The sequence below is a fragment of the Heteronotia binoei genome, chromosome 13 (genome assembly GCF_032191835.1).
Source record: "Heteronotia binoei isolate CCM8104 ecotype False Entrance Well chromosome 13, APGP_CSIRO_Hbin_v1, whole genome shotgun sequence".
In the NCBI taxonomy this organism is placed as follows: Eukaryota; Metazoa; Chordata; class Lepidosauria; order Squamata; family Gekkonidae; genus Heteronotia; species Heteronotia binoei.
In genome coordinates this window covers 36,712,808-36,730,259 of record NC_083235.1, presented here as the reverse complement: position 1 = coordinate 36,730,259, position 17,452 = coordinate 36,712,808, and the positions used below count along the sequence as shown (strand labels likewise).

General features: G+C 46.0%; 1 protein-coding gene across 1 annotated transcript in view; it reads left to right on the top strand.

Moving 5' to 3' along the window:
- LMBR1L (limb development membrane protein 1 like) overlaps nt 1-17,452 on the top strand; it is a 46,531-nt gene extending 29,079 nt beyond the window's left edge. The window contains exons 5-17 of the mRNA XM_060252372.1: nt 1,202-1,305; nt 1,401-1,527; nt 2,570-2,638; nt 5,488-5,552; nt 7,624-7,699; nt 7,897-7,980; nt 9,452-9,528; nt 10,684-10,761; nt 11,779-11,852; nt 12,257-12,347; nt 13,275-13,341; nt 14,570-14,731; nt 15,246-17,452. Of these exons, the coding sequence (XP_060108355.1) occupies nt 1,202-1,305; nt 1,401-1,527; nt 2,570-2,638; nt 5,488-5,552; nt 7,624-7,699; nt 7,897-7,980; nt 9,452-9,528; nt 10,684-10,761; nt 11,779-11,852; nt 12,257-12,347; nt 13,275-13,341; nt 14,570-14,731; nt 15,246-15,304 (1,133 nt within the window). The 3' untranslated portion in view covers nt 15,305-17,452. The remainder of the gene's footprint in view (nt 1-1,201; nt 1,306-1,400; nt 1,528-2,569; nt 2,639-5,487; nt 5,553-7,623; nt 7,700-7,896; nt 7,981-9,451; nt 9,529-10,683; nt 10,762-11,778; nt 11,853-12,256; nt 12,348-13,274; nt 13,342-14,569; nt 14,732-15,245) is intronic.

Below are 17,452 nucleotides of genomic sequence, written 5' to 3'. Positions count from 1 at the left end.
GGTTTCTCAGCAGTTTTCTTTGCATTAGAAGGGCACAGGGGTGTACTTTGCTTACAGAAATGGAGGAGCTGCGCATGCCATGGGTCCTTTTGGTAATAGTGAGGGATATAATGTGCAGTATTGCTTCTGTTTGACTGGAAATATCACAGTGATGTCCAGAACCTGGCATTCACCAGGTTGCAGAGACTTATACCTTTGCGTCCTGAAGGGGCCAAGCTTCTAGTTCCTGTGGCTGCTTGGGTGAGATTTACAAACGAAAGCCACTGCAATAGATGACTGAATTCTTTAAAGTGCCCAGTCTGTCTCCATTCCTGGTTTCACTGCTGCGCATTGCGGCTCATCAGTGTTCCTTGAGCTCCATTTCCCCCTACAAAATGGCAATCAAGCCCATTACAAATGATCTCAGCCTGTATCAGCCCTCTGAACAGAAGCTGGAGTTTTCCCACAATTCTCTCTGTTCCTGCAACACCCAGAGAGGCCCTTCCTGGGATTTTAGCATCTCTATGGAAAAGCAGTTATGGGACTGGAGTGAGGGAAGGACCAGGGGATGAATTCTCTCTTCTTCCACAAGAGCAGCTGCTGAGAAGAGAGGGCAGTTTCATCCTCCCGGTCCCTCCTTGTTTCAGCATACACACCCCTTGATCCAGGCAGCTGTCTCAAAACTCCAGGAATGGCCTTGCCAGGAGCTGAAAGATACAGGAATAGAGATTATGTTGTTGTCTGCATAGGAATGATTGCCCAGAAGCCATTGTCTCAGGCAAACTGTTCCTTATAGCTGTTAACATCCGGTGTCTCTTTTGGGGAGGAAATTGAATTTTATGTTTCATTCACTGGCTCAACGACAGTTGGCATTGTTTGTGTACTTATATAACTGTTCAACAATGCATTTCCAGAATTTGGCTTTCTGAATGCCAAGCATAGTTGTGTGCTCGTGTGTGTGTGTGTGTGTGTGTGTGTGCTGTTGCTTGGCTTGAGAGCAGACTAAGCCCTTAGGTAATATTTTGGAAGTGAAAAGGGCAGGCAGGGTCCAGTTCTGAAAGGAGGGGGAGAAATGACCTGGCATAAGTTTATGGCCGTGGGACTTGATCTCCATTCGTAGAATGGGACAGGTGAGGGGGGAAACAGAGCAAACCTGGGGAAGTAGTCGCTCCATGTTCAGAGATTTGCCTTTGTTCAAATAAGCCTTTCTCCTCCTCTGCAGGGCTCTGGAATCTGGTTTTCCTCTTCTCCAACCTCTCCCTTGTCTTCCTTATGCCTTTTGCCTACTTCTTCACTGAGGCTGAAGGCTTCGCAGGATCAAAGAAGGTACCGGCAGTCCCTCCAACATGTCCCCCGCCCTGATTCTGTCTGCCTCCAGTCTTGAAGCAGCACAGCCCCTTCTGCATCCTTTCTTTCAACAGGGGATCATGGCTCGCGTCTATGAGACCTTTGTGGTGCTCCTGTTGCTAACCTTGTTGGTGCTGGGAATGGTCTGGGTTGCATCAGCCATCGTGGACAATGATGCAGCCAGCAGGGAATCTCTGTATGGTGAGTGGCACCTCCTGCATTCCCCATTGTTGAGGCATGGGTACTCTGGAGAGAAGTGGAGACAATCCTCTGTTGAGGCTTGTGTACTCAAAAGAGGAGACGAATGCTACAAATGAATAAACAGACATACAGACCAGGCTGTAAGCTCCTTTACCGCAAGCAATAATCGGAGGGGTTGGTCTAATGCAGAGGTTTAGAACAAGTTGACTGGAAATACACAGCATTATACACCCACTTATGTGGAAATGGAATTGGGCGCCTCAAGCCTGGAATTCAGCCTGTAAACAGGACTCTTCTCTAATGAGTAAGCGATGACCTTGCTTTCATCAAAAGCCTGCCTGTTGAAAGCACACGATGAAAGCTAAATTAAGTCACTTGATCTACCTAGCTGCATCAAATGGGTTGGCCACTACTAGTGATGTTCTTTTGGTTTGGACATCCCTAGTAGGTTAGGGTGATGAGACTGTAAGCTATGAACACTACTCTTGGTTCCTGATGAAACTTCAGGAAGCGGAATTGTGAAGGCTAGTTGAAAATTTCTGGTCTGAACAAAGTTGGTGGTGTGGGCACCGTTGGGTTTGTGGGGAGGAGTTAAAATCTTGCAGGGCAGTAAGAGTTTTGGTTGAGTGTTTTGGTGATGCATGCAACGCTCCTGTAGACTGGAGAAGCACAGAAGAGGCTGTACTCAAGTGGCCCTGCTGGAACTGCTTTCCTTGGAAATTTTGAGAAGGGCACACAAAGAAAAAGGGGAGGAATTAATGATGATGCTACCAGGAGCCCGAATCCTTGGAGATGGCTCCCATGAGGGAGACTCAGGTTTTGTCCTGGGAGAACAGAGTTTGTGTATTGGAAAAATGGACTGGAAGTCTGGATTCCTGAGCTGCGCTTTTGATGAAGAGGTGCTAGAAGTGCTAAACTGGGAGGGAGCCTCAAGATTGGTCCGTGCTCAGAATTGTTGAATGGAGCATTGCACTCCCTGCCTCTTGCTCTCCACTGGCTTTGCCTGGACTAATGACTTGTTTCTTCAAATTGCCTCCCACAGACTTCTGGGAGTATTATCTCCCCTACCTCTATTCGTGCATCTCCCTGTTTGGTGTGCTGCTGCTGCTGTGTAAGTGATCTGATCCCTTGTTTGGGCGGGACTCTGGGGAAGAGGGAGAGCTCCATGCCAGACCCCAAATCTTGGCAGGAATGTTAAGATTGTAATTAGCCTGTGTTATGAAATTGTGCGTGATTAGTGCTGGGGCAGACCTAGGTGAATCAGGGCTTAAATCCTTGGTATGCCATGAATGTCATTGACTGGGCTTGGTCTGGTCTCTCTCTCTCTCTGTCTGTCTGTCTCTCTGCCTAACTTGCCTCACAGGGACAGTTGTGAAGATAAGAGCTGTTTCTGCCATTCAGAGCTCCTTGGAGGGAGGGTTGATAAAGATGAGATTCATGGAAGGGTTCTAAACGCTTCCGGTTCAGCTGTGTTTTTCTCCCCTGGGTAACAAATTTCTCCTGCATTCTGGTTTCCTTAGTTTAGGGAATGATGCACCATTCTTAACTTACCGTACATAACCTTTAAGAAAAACAGATCAGACAGCTCTTCCTGTCACGGCTGGGGCCGAGTCAGGCAAAGTCCAGGGGCAGTCCAAGGTCTGTAGCCAGTAAGCAGGAGGGTCCAAGACGCCAAATCCGAATCACTGTACAAGTATCGCAGGTCCGAGGTTCAGAAGCCGAGGTCAGGGAGTCCAGAAGTCACAAGCCAAAGTCAGGGAGTCCAGAAACCAAAGTCAAGCTGGAGTGGATGCTAGAACATCAGGGAGATGACTAGTTGCTTCCACAAAGCCTCCTCCCAAAGCCTACAACTATATAGCCCTCTGCTGGCTGTTGCCCATTTGGGCTAATTGCTGGCTCAGAGAGGCAGTCAGGATCCTGTTACAACTCAAGCATCCTTGCTCTTAGAAGGGCCAGAATCCTCTCAAAACTCAGGGCTCAGGGAGCGTCTTGCTTGTGAGCGTGCCGCCCTCCTCCGATCCCTGAGGTCCTGATGGAGGCAGTCACGCACACGCGCCACCCGAGAGGGCGAGGCAGGGGGGCTGGGATCTTCTCCAGCAGGAGGCAGGGGCACTGGTGCAGGTGGCAGGGGCACAGTTTCTTCTGCAGGGTCCCCAGCACCCATGACACTTCCTGCCTTTGTGCAACATTTAAAGGGCTCCTTAAGACATAATGTCATTTCTGCTCTTAGAAGCAAATTCATGAATTGGATGAAAATCACATGCCTGTCTGTTTGGGTGCATGCCTATACAGCAGAAATGCCTTCCAGGCTGTAAGGTCAAGGTAGTCCCCTGTGCAAGTACCAGTCGTTTCTGAGTTTGGGGTGACGTCGCATCACAACGTTTTCATGGCAGACTTTTTATGGGGTGGTTTGCCATTGCCTTACCCAGTCATCTACACTTTCCCCCCAGCAAGCTGGGTACTCATTTTACTGACCTTGGAACAATGGGAGGCTGAGTCAACCTTGAGCCGGCTACCTGAGCCCAGATTCCGCCAGGATCAATTCCAGGTCGTGAGCAGAGAGTTTGGACTGCAGTACTACAGCTTTACCACTCTGTGCCACGGGGCTGTAGCTTTATCCAAATGGACCTAATACTATTAAGGCCAATCTCTCTCTGCCTCTCCCATGTTTCTTACATCTCAGAACCTTAGGAAACCATACATTGTTTATCTCCTTTCTTCCCTTTCACCCCTTGTGACAACACTATGAGAGAGGATAGGATGAGAGGGAGGAATTGGCCCTGACCCAGGGTCACCCTGTAAACATGCCTGAATGGATCCAGGTCGGCAACCGTGTTGCTCTGAAGCAGAAGAATGGATGTTGAGTCCAGTGGCACCTTTAAGATCAACAAAAGTTTATTCAAGGGATGAACTTTCACATGTGCTCACACTTCACTGAAGATTTTACTAAGGGGTCTTAGCCCAGCATATGAACTATGTTGCTACACTGACTCAAGCATGCTCACCCTGTGGTTTTGGTCTCTGACTTGAATGTAGATGTCATGAGGAGCCGTAGTGGGGAGATCATTTGCTGTGCAGTCCTCAGCAGAGTTACAACTTTCTAAGCCCATTGCTTATAATGGACTTGGAAAGAAGTCACTTTGCTGAGAATTGCACAATTAGTTCCTTTATTGCCTGGAGAAGTGAGAGTGGAAAAGCCTTCTTTTTGTTCCTCTAGGAGGAATTCATGGTGATGCGGTCAGATATTGGCTGTTTAGAAAGGAAAATAACTGCTTAGTCTATTTCAAGAGTGGATTTGTCACATTTAACTGCCAGTAGGACCAATAGTTGCTTTTCATGGAATTAAAAAAGTGATCAGTGAATCACTAAGATGTGCCTCCCCATATTCCATGTTCTCCCCACTATATCTGTATTATGACTCTGCTCATCAAACAAATGGGCAGAATTGCCGTCAAGAGATCCCAGAAATGACCAGCTCTTTTGCCTCGAGCTGAATTAGTATTATTCCAGAGCCTTGAGCAGCCTAGCTTGGGTTTCTGCCAGACTGCATGTACCTTCCAGGCAGTACTGTCTCTTGGCTGGACAGGGTGTGCTCAGGTTTCCTTCAATTAATTCTTTATGGGCTCAAAAAAAGCAAGGTGTTGGGGGAGGGCTGGGGTTGGCACAGACTCTCCCTGGTTTGAAGAGTCCAACAGCAGATGCACTGCAGAAAGAGGAGGACATTTCAGAGTAAGCTGGATTTCCAGAATTTTCCCAGTTGCAAGAGATGGCTTGCCTTTGACCCAGCACAAGCGAAAGAGAAGGGTCCTGGGGCACAACAGGCTGAGGCTTCCACTCCTGTAATTGCATGCAGGTCCTTGAGAGTGGAGACTGATGCCATCTCCTGGCAGTTTGCATTATGGATTTATGCCATGTTGTTTGTGCTTGACATTTTTTTCTTTTTTGCCCACCTCACCACAGTGTGCACACCCTTTGGCCTGTCACGAATGTTCACCGTTACGGGGACACTACTGGTGAAGCCCAGGGTAAGATCAGAGATGGTTTTAGCCAGGGTTTTTTTTTTTTTTTAGCAGGAACGTAGTTCCGGCTGGTTTGGTGTCAGGGGTGTGGCCTAATATGCAAATGAGTTCCTGCTGGGCCTTCTCTATTAAAAAGCCCTGTGTGAAACAAGGGTAATGTCAGAGGGTGTGGCCTAATATGCAACTGAGTTCCTGCTGGGCTTTTTCTACAAAAAAAGTCCTGGTTTTAGCATTTGCTAGGCCCAGTACAAAAAGTACAGAGGAGGGAGGGGACAGCCAGGAAAGCTAGATATTTTGTTGTTAAAAGATTGTTTGGATCCAGAGTGTAAACTTCTGAGGCATGTTCTATGATACTCAATTCCCCTTGTGGGAATTTCAGGACTAAACCTGGGCCAGGCATATATTTAGTAATCTATAAAATTATTTCATTATGGAATCATTTAAATTTCCAAAAACCAATGTACTGTCAATGATTAATCATGTGGTTTTAAATATATATATACACACACACACACATACATGGCTTTTTTTGTAGGATGGATGGATGGATGGATGGATGGATGGATGGATGGATGGATGGATGGATGGATGGATGGATGGATGGATGGATGGATGGATGGATGGATGGATGGATGGATGGATGGATGGATGGATGGATAGATGGATAGATGGATAGATGGATAGATGGATAGATAGATAGATAGATAGATAGATAGATAGATAGATAGATAGATAGATAGATAGATAGATAATTTTATTTGTATCCCGCCCTCCCCGCCGGAGCAGGCTCAGGGCGGCTAACAGCATTATATAAAAACAAAGTTATATCCAGCATTCAAATTCTGACAAGTTTAAAATCAATCAGTCAATTAAATTAAATTAATAAAAGTGCTATTGCTAGGAGAAATTCCTTTGCATATTAGGCTACACCCACCTCATGTAGCCAATCCTCCTGGGAACTTACAGGACTCCTAGTACAGGGCCTGCTGCAAGTTCTTGAAGGATGGGCTGCATCAGTCAGGTGTGGCCTAGTATGCAAAGGAGTTCCTGCTACAAAAAAAGCCCTCTGTGTGTGTGTGTAATTTTTTTTTACTTGTAATAGTCTGAATCTCAGTCAAAGAATGGGTGGGAGTGCTGGGAGAAGAGCACAGTCACTAGCTGCAGTGGGAGGCCTAAGAAAAGAGTGACGGAGCCAGTTGTGGCTCAGGCTCCGCACAGTGATGGGTATCTACAGGGAGTCACCCTGGAGAATTGCAGGGCAAATCTGCTGTGTCTTCTGACTGCTGTGCCTATGCGTTGCCCATCAAAGGGGTTGCCCACACGAATGTTATGTGGCATTTAAATTCAGGAATATCGGTCTGGGCTTCTTAAGAAAGCCTATCAAGAAAGCCAGATCAAGAAAGCCTTCTATCAAGAAAGCCAGATTCTAGGCTTTGTACTATGCAAGCTGCTATATAGGCCTTGTGTTAATTTGTTGGTTTATTCCAAGCAATATTTAAAGTTATTTATTTTTTTACTTAAGACAGCCCTCAGCATATCCCTGAATCACTGTGGCATGCTAAGGCTACCAGCTCTGGTCTAGGAAATAGCTTGAGATTTTTGGGGTGGGGCCTGGGGAGGGCAGGCTTTGGGGAGGTGAGGGACCTCAGCAGGGTATATTGTCATAGAGTCCACCCTCCAAAGCAGCCATTTTCTCCAAGGGAACTGATCTTGGTTACCTGGAGATCAGTTGCAACAGTGACAGATCTTCAGGTGCCACCTGGAGGTTGACAGCTCTGTTGCACGCTCTCAGGCTTTATCTTGGAAATCACCAGAACTAGCAACATGTCAGAACCCTGCAAGCTATACCAATTTTGGCTTTGTTATTAGGACCTAAATGGGTGAGGCTTTTACTCAATGGTTTTTTGACCTGAACCTAATATTTTGGCTTGCCATTTGAAATAATGGTGGAGGAAATCCTGCTTTCAATGGCACCCTTGAGTGTGTTGGAATGCCATCTTTGAAGGGGATACAGCGAGCAGATGCATAGCCAGCATCTCGACTGCTTTGTGCCTCATGTCTTTTTCCTTCTCTGCAGCTACTGGAGGATCTAGATGAGCAACTAAACTGTACAGGGTTTGAGGAAGCTGCCATTTGTCGTAAGATCAACTCGGGTGAGTATCCACCTGTGGCTGGGCAGAACTGTGAATGGGGTGATCCCAGCCAGAAATTTTGCATCCAGGGCTGGTAGAAGATTTGATTGGTGAATCTAATGCCTTCAGACTGAGGCTGGTGGAGCTGAGCATGGTAGCTCATACAGATTCACCATCTAACGGGGATCTGATTTGGCTTTATTTTGTGTATTGCACAGGGAAAACTTCCTGCTGGCTCAACCTTGACATGGACTTGTTGAGACAACAATATCTGGCAATCCACACGCACAGGATAACACTGGGTAAGGATAGGCAGAAATTGAACATGTATGGCAAACCGGTATAAATGCACAACTATGAGATCCTGGAATCCAGCATCCTTGGATTTGCTTTATTGAAGTACGTCTTTACTCTCTGTAGCCAGGCCTCTGTGTGCCCAAGAAAGTCTAATTTGAATAAAGCTAACATTTTGCTAAGCCTAGGGTGGAGTGAATGTGGAGAAGGAAGGGAGGGAAAGATGTTCTCACTAGGTATATTCCACATGTTTTCTAGCCATGAGGGTATACGCCTATTTTTTTTTGGGGGGGGGGGGGGTTGGAATGAAATCTAAGACTGCCCGAATGCTGGATTCTGCCTATTCATATTATTACTGTTTTCTGTTCAGTGTGACCTTTATAATTTACAGTCTTAATTTTTCCAGTTTTTTATTTAAGACAGCATAGATGGAATCATATTTTTGCTTCTTTTAAAAGCCTGTCTTATAAAGTTGTACAACAGTTGGCTGACTTTCTGAAGGAGAAGGTTCTTTCACTGTAGGGCTATAACTAAGGAAACCCAATTCCTTTGTTCCCCACCTTCAGTCTGTTTATTTAAAGCATTTATATGTCAGGAAGCTTACTACATAGGTAACAATAAACCAGTCAAATCATTAAAAGAAGCACCATGTCAGTTATAACACCAGTCAGAACAGCTTGTCTTGAGTATTTGAAGGGGCTTGTGAGAGATACGGTATACACAGGAACTCCTCTGTTCACTGTGGAGGATGCTTTAAAACATGTGAACAGAGCTTGATCAGGTCTTGAAGACAAGGGATAAAGAAGGCTCAGTGGCGGAGCTCATATACTCCTGCTCAGTGGCCTGTCCTACAAGGGGCTACTTCTATCTAGGCTGCTTCTCCCTTCAGTCTTCCTACTCCCAGTCTCTATCTAATGTTTCCATCCTTTCATTGTAAAACAGACTTCCCAAATTCTCTTTCCTGTGTATTGCTGTGTTAGATTGATGGAAGAAACAGGATCCTAGCCACACTCTGCTGCAGGAGTTCTATCTTGTTGCACCTGTTTGTGCTTTTGAAATTTTGAGAACATGTAGTGAGTTGCAGCACAAATAGACTTCCTGCCAGACTTAGTCATCTACAAAATGATTGGCATTGGAGCTGGGGCCAATCACACAATGTTGGGAGGTTCCAAGCTAAGTGTTATCCCACAAGGGGACAGCTGCTTCCTAATGGGTGCTACACGACCTACAGATAAAATGCTAGAGCCTCTGAATTACCTCCAGCTTCAGGGAGATAGAAGAAGGCGAGGTTTGGTTTGATGTTTTGGGCACCAGAAAAGGCATTAGTGAGCACCATATGAGGAATCATCGTTCTGCTGTGTGGTGTTCAATCATCATCTTGGTGGAGAGGATGGAGTAAACATGGTGGCTTTGGCCACTGCGTAAGAAGTGTTAATCTTCAAGTGACTCAATTCCTATATACATTGTGCTTTTTGACAGAAACACGCCGCAAGGCCTCCGCTTGGCAAAGGAACCTGGGCTACCCACTAGCCATGCTTTCTCTTCTCTCTCTGACGGTAAATATTGGGGCTGGGAAGGTGGTGGGCTTACAGGTTGCTTATGTTGTGCTGTACACCCGCCTGAGCTGGGTCATAGTCTAAATCCACAGGTTTTAACCTTCCTACATTGATAGACCCAGTTCACTCCCCCATCTGCCCAGGAACTTCTGCAGATTGCTGAGGCATGTTCTATGATACTCACTCCACATGTAGCCTTAGCCAGGCCTGTTTTGCTTTCTTTGTCATTTTGCATGAGCCACAGATGTAGCTTTGAATCTCCCCATAATCTGTTGCAGCTGCCCATTAGTGGTAAGCAAGCTGTGTCTCTTTTGCACTTCTGGTTCAAAAACTGCTATAGGGGTCTGAGGAATTCTGATAGGCTTCCCCACAACATAGTTTGAAAACCACTAGTCTAAGCTATCCTGTGTTGCATGATGTGGAGCCAGTAGATTGACTTCTTTGCATGGAGGGTGACTGAGCTGATCAAATGAAAGTGGCTGCATGTTGCCCCTGTGCTATAATAGGAGAAGAGAGATGGTTGAGTACTATTCTTTGTCCCCAGCACCTGGCAATTGGCTTCTGTGGAATATGTATGTTCCAATCTGTAGTTATGGTTAATTGATGGTCCTGCTCTCTGTCAACATGTTTAGTCCTTTTCTAAAGTTGTGTAAACCAAGAGAAAGAAGCAGAAGAGTGAGCTTGCATATAATGGTATTCCCCAAATGCTAAAGAGCATCATACTTTTAAATGGTATGCCTAAGTCTGCTCCTGAGAATTGCTGTGCTGCCACTCTGAACAAAGAGGAGTTTTGTGTAATGCTTTGAATTACAAGATCTCTTGTTGCAGAGCAGCATAAATGGAATTGGTGAAACACAAAAGTATTGCATCCTGGAGGGAAGCCACTAGGGTGCAGCAAAGAGGCACTTCAAAACTTTCACCAAAAAAAGATGTCACAAAAACATTTGGACATTGTCTGAAATACAGTTCTCTGAGAACCAGGTTCAGTTGAGCCAGGCATGCTCCCTTGTGTTGTCACATTTAAGCAAAACTACTTCCTTGAGAATTCAGTTTCAGAAAAGGCTTGGATGCATCCTCAAGCCCTGCACGTTTCCAGCTGTTATGGCGTGCAGTGAAAGCGCTGTATTCATTTTTCTTCCCCACCTGCTTTTCCAGGGTATCTCTGTTCTTGTGGTCTGCTTCCATGTCTTGGAGCTGTTGTTAGATGATGCAGCAATGCCCCGAGGAATCCAGGTGAGAGTGGGTGTGGACTTCCTATCCAGTGCCTCAACTGGAGCTTTTCTGCACATAGATAAAAGAGAGGTGTGCTCATTTAGAGTCAATAGCAGAGACAATCCTTTGCTTAAAAACAAAAACTAACCCCCTTCTCTCTCAAAGGGCTCGACAATGAATTTAAAGCGTATGAGTCAGAATTAAAAACAAATTACAAACATGGGCAATGATTGTGGTTGGGAAGCTAGAGGTTTACAAGATTATGCATGGGATAGAGAAGGCAGAGAAAGAAATATTTTTCTCCCTTTCTCACAATACAAGAACTCATGGACATTCAATTAAATTGCTGAGCAGTCGGGTTAGAACTGATAAAAGGAAGTACTTCTTCACCGAAAGGGTGATTAACACATGGAATTCATTGCCACAGGAGGTAGTGGCAGCTGCAAGCATAGCTTCATGAGGAGATTGGATAAACATATGGAGCAGAGGTCCATCAGTGGCTATTAGTCACAGCATATTGTTGGAACTCTCTGTCTGGGACAGTGATACTCTGTAGTCTTGGTGCTTGGTGGGGGGCACAGTGGGAGGGCTTCTAGTGTCCTGGCCCCACTGATGGACCTCCTGATAGTGCCTGAGTTTTTTTGCCACTGTGTGACACAGTGTTGGACTGGATGGGCCATTGGCCTGATCCAACATGGCTTCTCCTATGTTCTTAAGCTGGCTGCTGCAACCTGTGGGCTAATTTTTAAAAAAAGTGCATAGACTGTGCTAATTAGGGGGAAGACTTGTGAGCAGGCACAGAAAGGCTTACTCAGTGGTCCTTTTCTTGATATTCTGCCCCCACACACACACTTCCAGCTGTTATCTGGCATGGTTGCAAACTTGTGGTGTGTGGCAGAGACCACTGTTGTACCATTTTTCCTGGTAAACAGTCTGAACACAAGAAAAATCCCAAAAGGATTCTGGGACTACATCTTTCTTTCAGATGAGCCTAATTTTTCATGTCTTTTCTCTCCCTCGTCCACCCCAATGTCACAGGAGGCACCGCTGGGGAAAGTTTCCTTCTCTGTCTTTGGCTCCTTTGGGGCAGCCATGCAGGTGGTTCTGATATTGTATCCTTTTCAAGTATGGCATTTGAGTGCCAGGATCTGCATGCTATCAGGGCAGTTTATCTAGCATCTCTGCTTTTACCTCATTTCCCATTTGTATTTTCTGTGCCATTTTTCTCCCACGCAGTTTGTTCCTACCTTCCTTAGTATTGAGCTTGTCCTAGATCTCTTACTGCTGTTTCATTTTCAGAGCCAGTATACCTCTGAATGCCTTTTGCTTGGGGAGGGTGGGAAACTAATGGTGAAACTGTGCCCCTTCTGTAGGCCCGCTGAGGTCATTTGGGTGGCCACTGTTGGGAACAGGATGGGTGCTGGACTACACGGACCATTGGTTTGCTTTGCTGGAATTTTGCTGCCATTAGTGAGTCTCGTTCTCCACCATTTTCCTTAATGTCATACTGTCTTAGCTATCTAATGATTTCCTCCGTTGTGGGGTTCTATAGTTCTCCTCTCTTCACCAAACTGCTGCCTGAACAACATGACACAACTATGACCAAGGTATGTCTTGTTTTATCTGCTGCACGTTTCACATTTGAATACTGTTGTGCAATGTTCCCTCTAAGCTGAGTTAGTGTGAGCTAGTGTGAGAATTTTCACAAGACTCTGCAGCTTAGAGGGAATATTGCTGTTCTGGGTGTCTTCCTCCTACACCAGCTAATGGCTGAGCTGCTGGGATACCTTGGCGATATAGAATTGGAAACTGCGTAGAGGGAGGATCAGTCACAGAATGTCAACAAACCCAAGGAGCAGAGAGGTGATGCAGTGGAGGCTGGATGGAATATGAGTTAATAGTACACATTTGCAAGGCACAGATCCCTGTTTTCGAGTGGATTCACGAGTTTTGATGAAGTATCCTCATCAGTTTCTCCCCCTAAATCACATGGGTCTTCCCATCCCCCTTCTCAAAATAAATGCCTGGAGAGGAGTTCAAAAGGAACTAGCAGTTTCTTTGTCACCTGCCTTTGCTGCCTCTCCCCCACTCCTTGCAGCTGAGGGTTGTCTTCATCTTTTAATGTGCAGAAGGTGTAAAAAGGCTTGCCAGCAAATGTTTGCATTGTAAGGCTGTCTGCTTCAGAGCAGAGACTTGACCATCAAATGTGCACAGGCACACCTCTGCAGTCACCCTCCGAAAGTAGACACGTGGCTCAGTGAAGGTCCACAATTCAAAAAGGGTAGCTGGTCTTCTCAGTTCTTCTGCCCCCCCAAGGGAAATCATACTGATTATGGTAGCATTTAAAAGGTAGTATAGCCAAGTACGATCAGACATTTTTCATTAATGGCGGATGACTGGGGAGGTGGGATCTGCTATCTTGCAGAGTGGACATTAACGAGCAAGGGGAAAGTAGCATATGTTACGTGTAGGGGCTGAGTGGGTAAAATCCAGAGATGAGCTGGCTTGATTTGTCTGGATAAATTTCCCTGCAGATTATCGGGAACTGTGTCTCCCTGTTGGTGTTGAGCTCAGCGCTCCCTGTTTTGTCTCGTACACTGGGTGAGTCATCCTTCACATGAACCATATCTTTTCTGGGGTTGCATTAGAAGACGAAGAACTATTTAAAAAATTGCCACCTACAGCTAGGGTAGTATGTAAGAGTGTGTCCCAAATTCTGCCTCAATAGTATTGCAAAAAGTGCATTTCAGCAACCTCATCGTTTAACATATCGCATGTGCATATTTATGCACATATATACAACAGTGTGCAAATAGTCCAAATCATAAATAAGTCCAAATCATCCAAAAAGAGCTCCAATGGACCGCTAGCAGAGTAAAGCCCATTTTGGATGACCAGGTCCTTCCTCCAGGGAGCGTCTTGCAAAACTTGCGGTATATGTGTAGAAAATATTCACAATGTTCATATCTTTCACAAATTCATGCACAAAATTGGAACACTTCTGCCTCCCATCTGGTCAAGTTAATTGCATCCCTTTCTAACTATGCAGAGGGGTAAGGAATGATGGGGCACTAGAGTTCTGCCCCTGAAAACCCTTGCTCTTGCTTCTTAGTGCCCACATATTGTTTCTTCAGAGCTTTAGGGGTTAAAAATTTTGCTTTAAAAAATTAACATCAATGTTATCAGAACACTGCTTTCTGTACCTCCCTCTAAATGCCACACTTCCCCTCCCCCAGTAATGCAAATGGGAGGAACAAGCCTGTATGTACATTTTATGACAAACAAGGGCTCAAATAGTAGCAAGAAGTAACTTTGGAAGAGAGTGCTGTTAGCACAGCTGTGTGGAACTGGGATGGGGTAGCAAGAAGACCAGTGAATGGCTTGAGGTCTGGGAGTATCTTTTCTCCATTCTTTGCTGGGTGGTATCGTCTTGGTGAAACAGTGTGTAGTGATGGGGCTCCCTCACTTATGGAGTTACTGTAGGAGGAGTGTGTGAAATCAGGAAACAGGAATGCTGTCATATAGGGTATCATATGGTTGTATTATTGGAAATAGTTGGATAGGGAGCTCTGGCTGGCTGAGCTTCTAGGAGGGGGGCAGGTATGGCAAACAGAGGGTCCTGCCCTTTACAGGATCAAACTTGGGACCAAAGCTGTCTCTGAAAAATTGTTTCACATGTTAGTTTGAGAAAATTAATTGTTTTGGGTTTTTTGCAAAAGGTTAGGTGAGAAAGGATCCTTCTCTGTTTGCAGAACACAATGAGGAAATGATGTAATATTTGGGGCTGAAGCAGCGAATGTTACATGCTGTGCATCTCTCTCCCTTTTAGGGATCACGAGGTTTGACCTGCTAGGAGACTTTGGGAGGTTTAACTGGCTGGGAAACTTCTACATTGTCTTTCTCTACAACATGCTCTTTGCTGGCCTCACTACTCTTTGCCTGGTGAAGAAATTCACCTGGGCTGTACAAGCTGAACTCATCAGGGCCTTTGGTAAGCATACAGCATCCTTTTCCTCCAGCTTTCTGATGACGTTGGGGAAGCGAGTCTGTTAACACTGATCTGCAATGAAGGGAGCATCTCCCTAGGCAGAAAGGGAAGGAGGAAGGTCCCTGTGTGGCCACAGATTCTCTCCTTGGGTTTTGCTGTACATAGTAAGTCCTAAAAGATGCCTGGGACTCTACTGTGACCCTTCCAAATAGAGCTGTCACTGCCCTAGCAAACCTTCCTGTCTCTCTAGCTGCCAACTCAGTGCAGAAGTTTCCACAGATACATCTTCTGTTTATCTCGTTTTGAGTTAGGCTCTCTGTTCTTTTGGGGGGGTGCAAAAACCGAGGGTGCTTTCGCACATGCTAAGCAATGCAGTTTCAATCCACTTCAAAGTGGACGTTGCCATTTCACACAGCAAAATCCAGTTGCAAAGTGCACTGCAAGTGCATTATTTAGTGTGTGTGAAGGAGCCCTATGTAGGTCTTCAGCCTCTCACCAGCTATCTCATTCCTCCTAGGCCTCCACAAGCTGCCTCTGCCCGTGACACGATCCCAGCAGCCGAGCAAACTCAGCTAGAACCATCATCAGTGCCTGAATGTAGCCTGGGGCAAGGTGACATTGGCCTGCCAGCTGCTGCAAAGACATTCTTGACCTGGACATCATGACTGTGTTTTATCCTCTGAGCCACGGTCCTTGCAGTAGGAAGAGGGCAGTGGGCATCTTACTGTTGCCCGTATTTGACCAATGACTTGATGAAACTTGAAGGATTGGGGGGGGGGGTGTTTGTAGACTCCCCCCTCCGCTTCTCACTGTGTCCCAGAAGCCTGAGGAGAGGATGAGCTTGAACCACTAAAGAGAGCTCAGTGTCTTCGATTCCCATCGACCAAGGGAGCCTCTTGCAGTTCCTCCTCGTGAAGGACTGAAGCAGTAGGGGACTGACTGTGGAGAAGGAGGCACTGAACTGTGCTGGAGAGACTTTAATGTGAAACTGGCCCTCGGGGTGATGTAAGGGAGCAAAGCCCAAGGGCATTGGCTGATGGGCAAAGTGCCTGGTGACCCTGGTTTCAGCAGGGAACACTAAAAATACTGCTTTTGCTCCCCTCCCTTGTTTACATTCTCTGTTTTAAACCTCATGCCTGCCTTGCCCTCACTTCTGACACTAGATCCTGTGGCCTAAAGCAGTCGGCGGTGGTGGGGGGCAGGCATCTTTCCCCTTGAATTTTGAGCCAGTTCCAAATAGTAGTTGTGAACTCTGTTCCATGTTTACATACCTCACTTAAGTGCAATAGGAGCTGGTGCAGTTGGGCCAGATATCCCCTTGCCTTTCCACTGAACTCTGTGCATGTTGGGTGTGTGGATGTATGTGTGCTTGCCTGTGCTTTCAGTATTTACCTTCCTCTTCCATAACGGTGGGCATCAGAGTAATGTGGACACGTTCCCCTCTCCTCTTCCCAGTGACCGATGAAAAACTCAGTAAGATCCATTGAGGGTGCTGCCTGTAAGAGCAGTCAATTGAGCACCACTGCTCTCAGCTGTGTCATTGCAGGGTAGTGAATGTGGGCTTTTCTGAAGCTGGCCAAGAGACAAGGCCATGTCCCATACTCCAGCCCACTGCCTTGTTACAGGGGAGTTTGATCCTGCAATGGATAACTCCGTAGCCCCCTCTGCCCAGCATTTCCCCCTTGTCTCTCCTGAAGTTCCTGGTCCTAGCAACAGCTCCATTATTGTGTGTGGGAAGAGGCGCAGTAAAGTTTGGATCTTGAATGATATGGAGGTAATTGTACTAAATCAGATGAAACAGGTTAAGCATTCTAGAGAAATTCATGTTGGAAGCCATTCTACCTTTTCCTGCTTACAACAAGCAAACACAAGCTCATCTTCATTGTAGTGACATAGTTGTGGATCCCTTGAGTGCTTCTTCTGGGTATCTGTTACAGCTATGGGGTCCCAGGTTGACTCCCCCAGTTTGTACGAGCCTGTATTGAACAAGGGAAAGATGAGCAAATGTAATTCCCAAATTAAAAGGAAAGGATAGAATATAGAAATTCAGCTGAGGAAATGAGGAGAGGGCAGGTGTCCAACAGGCTACCACAGATGGCAAGCCATCATGCCTTCCAGAAACTAGAGTGTATGTATATAGAGTAGTTGGTGGGTTGTGCCTTTTGGTTAGGAGTTGCTTCTCCTTGTGTCCGTTTCCACTGTACTGTAGTACTGTTGTCCTGCTCTGTGTGTGTGTGTGTGTGTGTTTTGCTGCCAGGGTTCAGGTGCCAGTGTAAGACTGTAACTTTCCCATCCATATTGGAAATACAAGCAAAAGTTTGCATCAAGGCAAGCAGCTCTCCCAAACAGCTCCTGAGTGCCCCTTGCAGCTGATTTGGAGAATTACAGATTGTCAAACCCAGATGCAATGTAAGGCATCTGTAATCTAAGCTTAATTGTATAGCGGAATTTAAGAGGGCTGAGTATTTAAGCCCTGCGTCCTCCACACCACCTAGCATTGGCTAGGAAGAGAGCTGTGTGCTGTGAATTTTTTTGCTTCATGAACACACAGCATTGTAGGTCCTACCGCAGTATGTGTGTGGAGGCAACATAACTGAAGAACTGTGAACCTGCCTGTATTTTGCTTTGGTTGCACATTATGCTTGCCTGGTTTCAGTTACTGCACTGTTCTTGGGGCTTTTACCCATTTAAGCAATAAATTGCCTGGTTGGTTTTTCCTTCCCA